Source organism: Phyllopteryx taeniolatus, chromosome 14 (genome assembly GCF_024500385.1).
Source record: "Phyllopteryx taeniolatus isolate TA_2022b chromosome 14, UOR_Ptae_1.2, whole genome shotgun sequence".
NCBI lineage: Eukaryota > Metazoa > Chordata > Actinopteri > Syngnathiformes > Syngnathidae > Phyllopteryx > Phyllopteryx taeniolatus.
This window is the reverse complement of record NC_084515.1, coordinates 925,665-939,375: the sequence shown is the minus strand read 5'-3', so window position 1 is coordinate 939,375 and position 13,711 is coordinate 925,665. Positions and strand designations below refer to the sequence as shown.

The 13,711-nt window shown below is 40.2% G+C and overlaps 2 protein-coding genes across 6 annotated transcripts in view; both read right to left on the bottom strand.

Annotated features, from left to right (window-relative positions):
• The window catches only part of epc1b (enhancer of polycomb homolog 1 (Drosophila) b), a 63,206-nt gene extending 59,434 nt beyond the window's left edge, over positions 1–3,772 (bottom strand). For 2 of the 4 annotated variants that reach the window (XM_061796314.1, XM_061796317.1), the window contains exon 1: positions 3,469–3,769. Coding sequence is in view for 1 of the 4 variants with exons in the window: in XM_061796311.1 (XP_061652295.1) it covers positions 1,937–2,014 (78 nt within the window). In the remaining 3 variants the exon portion in view is untranslated. Of the gene's footprint in view, positions 1–1,936; positions 2,056–3,468 lie in introns of those variants that run through there. The other 2 variants (XM_061796311.1, XM_061796315.1) reach the window with 2 other exon arrangements.
• Positions 3,773–5,280: 1,508 nt separating this feature from the next.
• The window catches only part of LOC133488559 (integrin beta-1-like), a 54,569-nt gene continuing 46,138 nt past the window's right edge, over positions 5,281–13,711 (bottom strand). For both annotated transcript variants that reach the window (XM_061796550.1, XM_061796551.1), the window contains exons 14-15: positions 12,015–12,181; positions 5,281–6,190 (exon numbers count right to left, since the gene is read on the bottom strand). In XM_061796550.1, the coding sequence (XP_061652534.1) occupies positions 6,125–6,190; positions 12,015–12,181 (233 nt within the window). In that variant the 3' untranslated portion in view covers positions 5,281–6,124. The remainder of the gene's footprint in view (positions 6,191–12,014; positions 12,182–13,711) is intronic.

The following is a 13,711-nucleotide window of genomic DNA, read 5'->3' as shown; positions in this document are numbered from 1 at the left end:
GGATGTGAATCAGCACCTCCAAATCTGAGACCATGGTCCTCAGTCGGAGAAGGGTGGCGTGCCCTCTCCGGGTCGAGGATGAGATCCTGCCCTAAGTGGAGGAGTTCAAGTATCTTGGGGTCTTGTTCACGAGTGAGGGAAGAATGGAACGGGAGATCGACAGGCGGATCGGTGCAGCGTCTGCAGTAATGCGGACTTTGTATCGATCCGTTGTGGTAAAGAAGGAGTGGAGGCAAAAGGCGAAGCTCTCGATTTACCGGTCGATCGACGTTCCTACCCTCACCTATGGTCACGAGCTGTGGGTCGTGACCGAAAGAACGAGATCCCGGATACAAAAGGACGAAATTAGTTTCCTCCGCAGGGTGTCCGGGCTCTCCCTTAGAGATAGGGTGAGAAGCTCGGTCATCCGGGAGGATCTCAGCTCTGGGGCATCTGATTCGGATGCCTCCCTGGTGAGGCGTTCCGGGCACATCCCACAGGGAGGAGACCCCAGGGACGACCCAGGACATGCTGGAGAGACTACGTCCTTCGGCTGGCCTGGGAACGCCTTGGGATCCCCCCGGAAGAGCTGGATGAAGTGGCTGGGGAGAGGGAAGTCTGGGCGTCCCTGCTAAAGCTACTGCTCCCGTGACCCGACCTCAGATAAGCGGTAGAAAATGGATGGATGGATGGTATTTCATGTAGCCAAATTAGCCAGATTAGCATTTGCACATTTATTGATTTATTTTATTGATTTTGTAAAACCTGCATCACACAGAATGCCCAATCATTCTAATTAAAAAAATAAAATGAATTAGATAAGTGGTACAAATTGTTGTCTTTGTGTTACAGGGCACTGGGATTGAGCCCTGCCGCCAATAACAAAAATCTGTGAGTAATTAGTGCACCTTAAATAGGTTTATATTGTACTGTAATTGCATATAGATGCCACAAGATGGTGGCAAAGCATTACATTAGTCTCAATAATAATAATAACTCCTCAAAATACTTTAACATACTTCATTGCCACCACGATGACGTCCAAGTAACACTTATTACTTTAGTAATACTTATATTACTCTTGCCTGAGCACAAAACAGTGAATCGGTGGGTTTGTCAGCGAATAACAGAGGAAAGGTTTAAAAAAACGTGACAAAGCGAATTCTGCAATGCCAAACTGTGAATATGCGGGGGTTCGCTGTACTGGCGGAATTCTAACGTTGATTAGCTTACTACCTGCAACATGTTTTCTGTATTTTTATAGTACACTTGCTGAACCTCGAAGTCTTGCACTTTTGACTTTAATCCAATTACAGAAAAAGTATGCCTCTATGAAACTTCAGCATACCTCGCGAGAGCCAAGTTCAGCGAACAGAGGATTAACTGCATGTTTAGCTTTTTCTTGGACTTGGGTTCAGTCTCCACTGTTAAGAGATGAATACACACAGGAAGTTATGCGACATGCCTGTCGCTGGAGGACAGCATCATATCTTTTTGGTGTTAGGCTTATTAGGATTCTCATGTTCACTTCCTTTTTACACATGTATGACATAAAAATGTTATTTTTTCACTTAAAACATATCCCGTTAATAGGTTCTAGTTTTTATTAATATGTGATCCTGGAAGAGATCTATCATAGGTCTAATAGGTCTATTTCCATTGTCTCCTATGGGGTTAAAAAATAAATAAATCAGGTCACCCAGAGTCTGGGAGCATCAAAAAAATAAAATGTCACTTAATCATAAGACGCTAACAATGTTATGTCACTTAAAGTGAACGCTCATAAAGAATAAATACCATTATCACCGCAACATTTCTTCACCAAGCCACCAATTTACACTTCTCAATTACTGTAGTGTGTGGCGCATGACACAGCCAACACAAAGACCCCCACCATCATGCCAACAACTTAGCTGAATATTATAACAATATTGTCAGAAGCTAATGCTCTGCTTACCTTTTGAAATGATAGTGCTTCGGCCACTGTGTCAAAGTGGTTCTTTGGCTCAGGAACTACAGCCAGCCTCACTACCATTGGATGCAGAACTCGATGTGAGGCGGGGTTATGCAATTTCTCTGAATTGTGACATCACAGTGGGACACATTTCAGAAGGGCATGCTCCCACACATTTTCAGAAAGTCAGATAACTAAAGATTGAGTTGGTTGTTTAATTTCACACTTGATAGGTGGATAGTCACTCCAGACACACAACTGTTAAGACTTTCTATGGTAAAATTACTTTTTCAAGTTTGGCCACTACATTCCGTTACATTGACGTGTATTTTGATGGCTTGGTGATGCAATGCTGTATCCACCAGTAATAATTATAGAGGGTAAGAGTATGCCCTGCAACCGGAGGGACGCCGGTTTGTCTCTCTGAATGCGTCGTTGTTGTGTCACTGGGCAAGACACTTAACCCACATTGCCTACAAATGAATGTGGTCGGATGTTTGGTGGTGGTTGGAGGAGCCGTAGGCGCAGAATGGCAGTCACGCTTATGTTAGACTGCCCCAGGGCAGCTCTGGCTACACAAGTAGCTTACCACCAAGGTATGACTGAGGAGTGAATGAATGCGTGAAACTGTAAAGCGTCTTTGACTGTCTAGAAAAGCGCTATACCAGTGTAATGCATTATTATTTATTAATAATAAATGCAACTCAATCTCTAGACGCTCGGTTTAAGTGAGGTAACAACAGTGTCAGTTTCTTATGAAAAACACTTACTTGATTCCTCCCGTATAGCTGTTGACTACCTGTCCATATCCCACAAAAATGCTTTCATTATTTTATATTAGCTTGTTTTCCCTCACTCTGGGGACTGCTTCCATTAGTAGAGGAAAGCAATGATATCCAGCTAATTGCTGGCAACATGCTGTAAAAATATGTCTATCATTCTTGTTCCTCGGGATATTTTGATGCGAGCATGTTATTAAGACCCATAGGAAGTCTTTAAATTGTGAAAACTAAATGCATATAAAGGGAGATCAGGGCCGTGTAGTTCCCCAAGCTACCTCTACACGGCTGCCTGGCGCTGTCGAGCCACAAAAAAAAAAATGCCAGCCAACAATCTTTTCAGCTACGAAACCGAGCAGAAGGCTTAGGGGGGGGAAACATTTAAAGCCACCAAAATGTGAGTGAAACGAGGTGAAAACCGAGCGCGGGGAGACAGGAACTTGCGATTATTTTTTGGGAACAATTGAACGCCGAGCAACCAAATCACACATGACGTTTGCGACCTTCTGTTTTTGTCAGTCATGTGAAGGGGAAAAAAAAAAGTCAACTACATGTCTTCGACACCTTGAAATCGATTTTTTTTGGCTTCTAAACTCGAAAATATCAACGTAACTTCTTGTTATTATTATGCTCGCCATCAAAAGCTTGAACAGCTCGTAATTCATTTTCGTTGTAATAAAATCATCAGTAAAAATACTATTTCGAGAGGAGGATGCCTCTCTTCTTCCAGAACAAACATTACAAGAGAATACTTACCAACGTCAGATTTCCAAACGGTGACTTTTTATAATCCAAATGGTGGCGAATATTCGAGTTAAAAAAACGAGAGGAAAAACGACGCAGCTACTACTAGCCCAAATAACATTAAGGCTGCATCCAAGCGTTTCCTTCCTTCTCCTCGCCGCTGTCACGGTGGGGGGGCAAAAACATCTCGGAAGCGTCCACTCACTTCGATAAAAATGAGTTTTATCGTGTGGAAGTGTTCATTTCCTTGTCGATGTTGAGTCAGGTTGAAAGTAGAGGTGGCCACCTAAAGTGCTACTGTTGGGGGTTAACAACTTTGCTGTGAGAGACGCCTTCTGATTGGACCACATCGGTCACCAATCACTAGGAGGTGAGATGGAGAGGGGGCGAGGTTAGTGGCGTCACACGCCACGGAGGAGAGATCAGAACGCGATTGGTCGGGAATGACCGATGGAAATATGGAATTATTAAAAAAATTGTAAATGGCTTTTTAAAGTTTTTTTTGTCGTCCATTTCATAAAACTCATTCACTGCCATTGACGGCTGTTGAATCTAAAAATCCATATTAACATGGAGGACTGGCAGTGAATTTAAACAATAGTAAAAACACTTCTTTTAACCCAACAATTATGTCGACTAAAATAAATCCGTTTTAATTTGCTTAGTCTGTATTTTAGATGTAAACTTTCTGATATTGTATAATATATATATATATATGTATACTGCATGATGATGCCATACAATTTCATTAAAAAAAAATTAAAATTGTTATAATTTCTGTCATACACAAAAACAGAATATCTTAAAAATATATCAGAAAAAATAAGTTGTAGGGTTTTAATTAAATCCACGTTTTATTATAAAAATGAAAAGGTTTCCAAAATAGGGAGATTTTCTAATGACAATAAAGTGTAGGATAACAAGAAAAAGTTTTTAAAAAAAAATCTTTTTTAAACTGAAATTTTCAAGGGTTAAGTCATATCAATTGTTTAATGAGTATGAAGTTGAGTATTTTATTTTGATGAAAATAGTCTGAATTTTATCATGACAATTTCTTTTGCACAATTACATACAGAAGTCGTAAAATTACGAGGAAATAAAACACTGTTGTACAATAGGTATATAAAAAATGTGAAACAAGCACATTTTATTCGTGAGTAAAAGTGCACTTTTTGTTAAACCCAACAATGTCAACAAAAAAATCTGTTTTAATGAAGCTAATATTTGTTTTTTTTAAGCGTAAACTAACCATTTTTTTCATCAAAATAATTCCATATATGAGGTAATGCTTTTTAATAGGTCTGGGTTTATGACACGTACAGAAAACAGTAGCCAAAAATGATCAATTATGTCAACTAAAATTAAAAAACTAATTAGATTAATATTTATCTTTTTTTTTTTTTTTTTTTTTAAACAATACTTTACCAGTATTCTATTAAAATAATTCCAAATGTGCAGAAATACATACAATTGTTCAATATTGAATGGAACCAGAAATCTTTTTTGGGTCTTTTTAATTATTTTGGAACTAAATCCCGCAATAAGAATAAATAAAACAAAAACACAGAATATTTTAATATAAAAAAGTGAAACAAACATTTTACTACACATGTCAACAGTAGTTTATTTATTTTTTAGTATCAGAACAATTAGAGTAACTAAAATAAATCAATTTCAATTGGTCTAATATTCATCTTTTCAGGTCGATCTTTTTTTTTTAGGTTAATTGCATGTCATAACATTAAATTAAATAACACAAAAACAACAGAATATTGTAATTGTGATGGCCCGCAATATGAATGAAGCACAACAGGAAAAAAGTGATACATTTCAATTTTTTTATTCAATAAATAATTTCTGAAACACACAAATGCAATGTGGATTACTTTTTTTGCCCAAAAAAGGCACTTAAAACAACAGGTGGGATAAAGTGAAACATTTATCTTAACAAATGTTTTAAAAAACAAACAAACATTACCTTCGCCCTGATCTTCACAATCCACTGTCTGCATTCCTTTCTTTGACAAAATTAAGTAAATGAGTTAACAAAATGGCGTGTTTGTGTATATTTGGCAATGCTGAGAAGAAGTTAAGGACCTGAGTTGGCTTTACAAATAAAACTAGTAATAAAAAGTACTGTACACTGACATATTTTTTTCACATTTCAACTGATTGTTCCAACGAATCAATCAATCTATCAATCAATCAAATCAAATCTAGCACCCTGCAACTTCTATGAATATGGCTTTTTACACAGAACCCAAACACACTGGACACAATTCGTAACCTCCACAAGTGACGACATGCTCTACGCACTTACATGACACTTTGCACACTTTTTCTTGATCTTTTCTCTTTTTTTCTAGAATCCCATAAAACACTGATGGCTTGGCTTTATTAAACAAAACAAAAGAAAAAAAAAAAGTTAGGCTATCAGGTACCAAGTTTAAAAAAAAAAAAAAGATCAGTACCTCACTTAATGAAAACAATACAAAATGAAATCCCACATTTTTTTTTTTTTTTAAACAAGACTGTACACGTTGATGCATAGTAAAATAAGAGCGATAGTGGCGCAAAATCAAACAGTGACAACATGTTAACCACCCCCCGACAAAGCCCCGATTTTCTTTTTATACAGTGTTTCCTTGGCAGAGACGAAGACACTCCATTATTTACCTTCGTACTTAGGATTGACCACCGTGGTAACGGCACTCTTGTAGATGGGATTCTCACCCTATCGGGGGAAAAGAACAACATTTAAATATTTAGTAACATAATCGAAACACAAACTGCGCAAAATTTTATAAAGCAAATACTAAAGTGGCTTTGGTACAAAGGAGTATCTGGGCTACACTAATTAATCACACAGTCATCATTTTATGGATTAAAAACAAAAATTTGATGAAATTATTATTTTTTTAATGATAATGAAGCTTACAATAACAATGAATCTTAGTTGTCCATTGTCATATCGCAGTTGGCTTTTTGCGGTCTCAATGTATCATGGATTTTAAAATCCTTAATATTTAATAGGGCTGTTCACGAATGGACGGTGACTCAAACTGGGATTCAAGTGGACATGGAAAAGCAATTATCAATCAAAATCTTCGGATTTGAATCATTTTAAACTAAAAAAATACTTTTCCGGAGGGTGAAGCGGCAGCCATAGAGTTTTCTCTTCCCGGTTCAACAGTTTTCAAATAATCACATTGGATTCTTCATTTGTTGGACTATGACGTCTTTATTTTGGAATAGTACAAGGAGTATCGATTCGATTCTGATTTGAAAGTCATTAATTACTGTTAACATGAATAACGAATCAGGATTTAAGGCTTCTTTATACTCGCGTGGGCGGTGACAGCGCTGATGTCACTGCGGCTATGCCGTGCGCAGTTTGCCTTTTTACTCGAGCGCAACCCACGCGCGCTGTTTTGAAAATGTGCTGCAGTTCTCCCCCGAGTTGGGGGTGTCGCTACAGCTGGTTATGGCTAGGACACCACAGGGTGGAGTTTCCTCTGCATTTTATGGCCAATTCCGGTAGTAGTGTCCAGCTTTGAAGGCACTCCAACACCTCTAAACCTACCGCCGCGGAAATGTCAGGCCAGGTTGTTGACATTTATGCATCTTTTTAATTCTTAGTGCTAGCATCATAAAGATGCACATATTTGCGCACGTCCTCGCACAGCCTCTCCTCAATCTGTTCCATGTTTTGTATTTTCAAGATGGCGGTATTGAGGAACCAAGGGGAAAGCTGAGTATGTCATCACAGCATGTCACCAATCACGAGAGATGATCTCCATGGCATTCTGCGCGCGGTGACAATTTGTGCCGTGTGCGCGTCAAGTGTCGCATAGGGGCCGCGAAGCCCAATGAGTCGGTCACGTGATACAATGCGGGCGCTGTCGCCTGCGCAAGTGCGGGAGTATAAAGAGGCCTTTAGAGGGAGAGTTCGAGCCCTACTATCTAATTTTATCGCGAGACTTTGCAGTATGAATGTATTTTTTTATATTTATCATTAAAATTATTTTTGTGGTAAATTTAGCATCTTCTAGCCTAAAACAAATAAAAACAGTAACAAAAATTTTTTTAGGGTCATCAAGCGTTAAAGTGTATATAAATAGGATAAATATATGGTCGCTACTTTGCGGTATTTCGTCTACGCGCGGGGTGCAAGGGTGGGGTTCTGGAACGTAACCCTGCGATAAACGAGAGACTACTGTGTTTATCCCTTCCTGGATAATCACCTTATCATGGTGGAGGGTTTTTTGTGTTCCAATGATCCCAAGAGCTAAGTTGTTTGGGGCTTCACACCCCAAGTAGGGTCACCCAAGGCAAACAGGTCCTAGGTGTGGGCTGAGAAAAAGCACACTCAAAGACCCCTTATATGATGAGTAAAAATATTGGACCTAATTTTCCCTCGCCTGGACACGGGTGACCAGAGCCCCCATTTGGAGCCAGGCCCGGAGGTGGGGCATGAGGGCGAGCGCCTGGTGCCTGCACCCATGGGGCTCGGCCGATCAGAACCCAAGCTGTTCTGTTATTGGACTCTTGTGCTTGTCACGGATTGTCCATAACGAACACCATGTTCAGACATAAGGGTGTCCACTTGGCACCTGGACACCCTAGGCCGTAGTTCGATGATCAACTTTGTGGTCGTGTCATCAGACCTGCAGTCGCATGTCTTGGACACTCGGGTGAAGAGAGGGTCGGACCTTTCAACCGATCACCACCTGGTGGTGTGTTGGGTCCGATCGTGGAGGAAGATGCCAGTCCTACCTGGCAGACCCAAACGTATTGTGAATGCTGCTGGGAATGTCTGGCAGAGGCCCCTGTCAGAAGAAGTTTTCACTCCCACCTCCGGCAGAACTTCACCCACGTCATGGGAGAGGCGGGGGACATTGAGTCTGAGTGGACCATGTTCCGCGCCTCCATTGTCGAAGCGGCTGACCAAAGCTTAGCCCGTAAGGTGCTCGTGCCTGTCATGGCGGCAATCCCCGAACCCGTTGGTGGATACCAGCGGTAAGGGATGCTGTCAAGCTGAAGAAGGAGTCCTATCGGGCCTTTTTGGCCTGTAGCACTCCGGAGGAAGCTGATGGGTACTGGCTAGCCAAGCGGAATACGTTTTTTGTGGTCGCTGAGGCAAAAACCCGGGTGTGCGAGGAGTTTGGTGAGGCCAAGTAGAACAACTTCCAGACGGCTTTGAGGAAATTGTGGTCCACCATCCGGCATCTCAGGAGGGAGAAGCAGTATACCATCAACACTGTGTATTGTGGGGATGGGGCGATGCTGACCTCAACTTAAGATGTGTGTCAGTGGGCCCAATACTTCGAAGACCTCAATTCTACCGACAAGCCTTCCCTAGAGGAAGCAGAGTCTGGGGGCTCTGAGGCGGGCTCTCCTATCTCCAGGTTTGAGGTCACTGAGGTGGTTAAAAAGCGCCTCGGTAGCAGGGCCCCAGGGATGGATGAGTTCCACCTGGAGTTCCTAAAGGCTCTGGATGTTGTGGGGCTGTCCTGGCTGACACGCCTTTGCAACATCTCGTGGACATTGGGGACAGTGCCTCTGGATTGGCAGACTGGCTGGTGGTCCCCCTTTTTAAAATGGTGGACCGGAGGGTGTGTTCTGACTACAGGTGGATCATACTCCTCAGCCTCCCCGGTAAGGTCTATTCAGGGGCTCTGCAGAGGAGATTCTGACTGAAAGTCGATTCTCTGTTTCAGAAGGAGCAGTATTGTTTTCGTCCTGGCCGTGAAACAGAAGTGTCCTCGAGGGTGAATGGGAGTTTCCGCCCAAACAGTCTACATGCGTTTTCTGGACTTGGAGAAGGCGTTCGACAGTGTCCCTCGTGGAGTACTGTGGAGGTTTCTCTGGGAATATGGGGTGCCGGACCCCATAATAAGGGCTGTACAACCGGTGTCAGAGTTTGGTCCGCATTGCCAGAAATAAGTCAAATACATTTCCAGTGCGAGTTGGACTCCGCGCCAAGGCTGCCCTTTGTCACTGATTTATTTCAATACCTTTATAGGGGGTCCGGTTTGGTGGCCTCAGCATTGCGTCTCTGCTTTTTGCAGATGATGTGGTTCTGATGGCTTCATCAAACAGTGACTTTTAACTCTCGCTGGAGCGGTTGTGATGAAAATCAACACCATGGTCCTCAGTCGGAAAAGGGTCGAGTGCTCTCTCCGGGTCGGGAAAGAGATCCTCCCCCAAGTGGAGGAGTTCAAGTATCTTGGGGTCTTGTTCACGAGTGAGGGAAGAATGGAGCAGGAGATCGACAGGCAACTGTGATGCGGACTCTGTATTTGGTTTGTCGTGGTGAAGAAAGCTGAGACAAAAGGCAAAGCTCTCCATTTACCAGTCAATCTACGTTCTACCCTCACCTATGGTCATAAACTCTGGGTCGTGACCGAAAGAACAAAATCCCGGATAAAAAGGACCGAAATTAGTTTCCTGCGCAGGGTGTCCAGGCTCTCCTTGAGAGATAGGGTGAGAATCTCGGTCATCCGGGAGGTCGAGCCGCCGCTCCACCGCATCGAGAGGGGACAGATGAGGTGGCTTGGGCATTTGGTTAGGATGTCCCATGAGGTGCTCCGGGCAAGTCCCACCAGGAGGAGGCCTCGGGGACAACCCAGTACACGCTCGAGAGACTATGTTTCCCAGCTGGCCTGTGAACGCCTCGGGATCCACCCGAAAGAGTTGAACGAAGTGGCTGGGGGGAGGGAAGTCTGGGCTTCCGTCCTTGAGTTTACATTTTATGAGGCTAAACAGCAATATCACGAGATTTATTTTTTTTACTAGCAAACTGTCAATTTTTTTGTAACTTGTTAAACTAGAATAAGGTATAAATATAGGAAAATAATGTCCTTTTATGAGGACAAAATTGTACATTTTACAATAACGACATGAAATCACAAGGAAAAAGTTGCAATTTCATGAAGCAGAATTGAGAATTTTTTTTACGAATAGTCATGACGCATATTTATTTGTGAATATTTGATAATGTAAAACTTTTTTTTCATACATTTGTTTCCAAAAACGGTGGCCGACTGGTTAGAGCGTCAGCCTCACAGTTCTGAGGAGCGGGTTTCAATCCCCGGCCCCGCCTGTGTGGAGTTTGCATGTTCTCCTCGTGCCTGCGTGGGTTTCCAGGCACTCCGGTTTCCTCCCACATCCCAAAAACATGCACGTTAATTGAAAACTCTAAATTGCCCGTAGGCGTGAATGTGAGTGTGAATGGTTGTTTGTTTGTATGTGCCCTGCGATTGGCTGGCAACCAGTTCAGGGTGTACCCTGCCTCCTGCCCGATGATAGCTGGGATAGGCTCCAGCACGCCTGCAACCCTAATGAGGAGAAGGGGCTCAGAAAATGGATGGATGGATGTTTCCAAAAATCATCAGAGAAACCCCCCCGCCCAGCAATTTCATAAAAAGAAAGAAATTTCACACGAAAAAACTATCACGAGAATAAGAGTCATAAAATTTCCATGAGTATTTTGCTATTTTTTTTACAAAAAAAGGTAAAAATTTTGAATAGAATTCATTCCCATTTCTTCCAAAAAGACAAATATAAAAGTATGCAGCCAGTTTGCTATGGACATACAGTTCCAATATGCGGACAGAGGGAGGCGCCACTGCAGAGCAGGTTCTTGTATGAACAGATGCACCAACATCTTCTCAAGGTCATTACAGCATTCTTTTATGAACCTCTTTTTCTTCCCATTTTTAACCGGAATTGTGGGAAAATAATCAAATGTTGACTGTTCCTAATATTTTACTATATCTCGATTGTGAGGTTCATTTGGCTGAAAAGTGAATCTTACTATGTTTGATGAGTATAAATGGTAATATCACAACACGAGAAACATTTTCTTACGAAAAAAGTTATATTACAACACAATTTAAAAAATTTGAATAAAGTTGGAATTTTAAAAGCAATGTGTGGCAATATGGTTGTAACATTTCAACTGTCAGTTTAATGAGAATGAAACTGCAATGTCAAAAAAACAATGTGTAAATATTAGAATAAAAAAACTACGACTTCACAGAAAGTCTGCAATTTCCCCAAAATGTATTAATAATAACTAATTTATAATTATTGGGGGAGGGGAAAACACGTGCAATAAAAAAATTGAACTACTACGAAAAAATGCAACTTCACACAAATAAAGTGGAAATTGAGGAAAAAACTGAAATTTTACAAAAAATAAAGTGTAAATAAGAGAAAAAAATTGCAATTGCGTGAAAATAAAGTGGAAATTTTACGAGGGGAAAAAACCTGCAATTTTACAAAAAATAAGTGGAATAACCAAGAAAAAAGAAAATCAATTTCACAAAAACAAAATACTAGAAAATAAAATGATTTTACAAAAAAATCAAGTGGAAATATTAAATTTAAAAAATGCAATTTGATGAAAATAAAGTAGAACTATTAATCGGAAATAATGCCATTTCACCAAAATTGTCATATTACGTTTTTTTTTTTTTTTTTTTTTTTTTTAAATTGTGAGATTAATGGTCCTCATTGACATTGTTATACGTTTGTAAAGGCAAGCGACCGACCGTGTCCCACTTGGCGTTCATCTTCTCCTTCTCAAACTTGGCGAACTCTCGGCGGTCGTGGATGATCATGAGCAGTTTGAGGATGAGCAGCAGGGCCAGTCCGATCAACACAATACCGGCGACCACTCCAGCGACGATTGGGATTATGTCAGGACCCGCCGGGCATTCTGAACAACAATAATTAAAAACAGCGCGTCACATCAAAGGTAAAAAAAATACAAACAGCTCTGCAAACATTGAAAGGATTAACTCAACAAGGGCCTTCTTTGGTTATTTATTTTGTCATGTCACTACAGTACACTACAGAGGGACACCAGCGAAGGGGATTTTCAGTGTATGAGAATTACGAGAAATATTCTCCTGAAAATAACAATTCTGAGAATAAAATCGTAACGATGAAAAATGTGTAATTTTCCGAAAATTACCATTTTTTGCAATTTATAAAAAAAATAATCAAATTTAATTTTGCACAAAGACAACATTTATGCAAGGCTCAAAGAATGTTTGCCATTTTTACAAAATGTTTACAGATTAAAATTGTGAATTTAAAATATATATATTTTTTACAGTTACATGTAACAAAATTTTTCTCATTATCATAAAAAAATTGTTACTGTACTTACAGAACTCTTAATATTAAAAGACTATCCATCCATTGAGCTTCCGTTCCGCTTATCTTCACTAGGGACGTGGGCGTGCTGGAGCCTATCCCAGCAATCTTCGGGCGAGAGGCGGGGTACACCCTGAACTGGTCGCCAGCCAATCGCAGGGCACATACAAACAAACAACCATTCGCACACACATTCACGCGTAAGGGCAATTTAGAGTCCTCAATCAACCTACCATGCATGCTTTCAGGATGTGGGAGGAAACCGGAGTGCACAGAGAAAACCCACACAGGCACAGGGAGAACATGCAAACTCCACACAGGCAGGGCCGGGATTTGAACCCCAGTCCTCAGAACTGTGAGGCAGATGTGCTAACCAGTCGTCCACTGTGCCGCTGATTAAGAGACTAATACAATGAAAATAAAATTGTAATTTCTGTGAAAGATTTTATGGAAAAGAGTAATTTCCGAAGGCTAAAGAGGTAACATAATGAGAACCATTTATGAGAAAAATGGCAGAAAACAAGATTTTTTTTAATTTGTACAAAAATAGTCAACATTTTTACAACACCAAAACTGTAATGAGAATTTTTTTTTTAAATGAAAATAACAATTTTACAAAAATTGTAAAATTATAAAATTATGTTATAATTTATATGAAAATAATTTTACAATTTTACAACTTGTAGCTCTTCTAACTAGTAGAATTGTAATTTACGAGAATTCCTTTTTGTATATTGTTACAAAAAACATTTTAAGAGACTAATATCATTACAAGACAAATAGTAGTTGAATGAGAATTAATTATACATATATTTTTGAACAAAAATAATAATTTTATGAGATATCTGAATACAACGATTTTAAAAAAAAAAGCTGCAATTTTACAAGACAAAAGTTGAAGAATGATAAAAAAATGTCACATTTCAGAATAACAGATTATGACAAGAAAAGAAATTAGCAATTTTATAAGAGTAAAATGTTTTTGGGCAAACGATTAAAAACCATGTATGTCCACACATTGTGAGGATTTTGACTCCACGATGTGATTGTCCGTATATTACTGTAATTCATGTTTTGTCCACAAAGT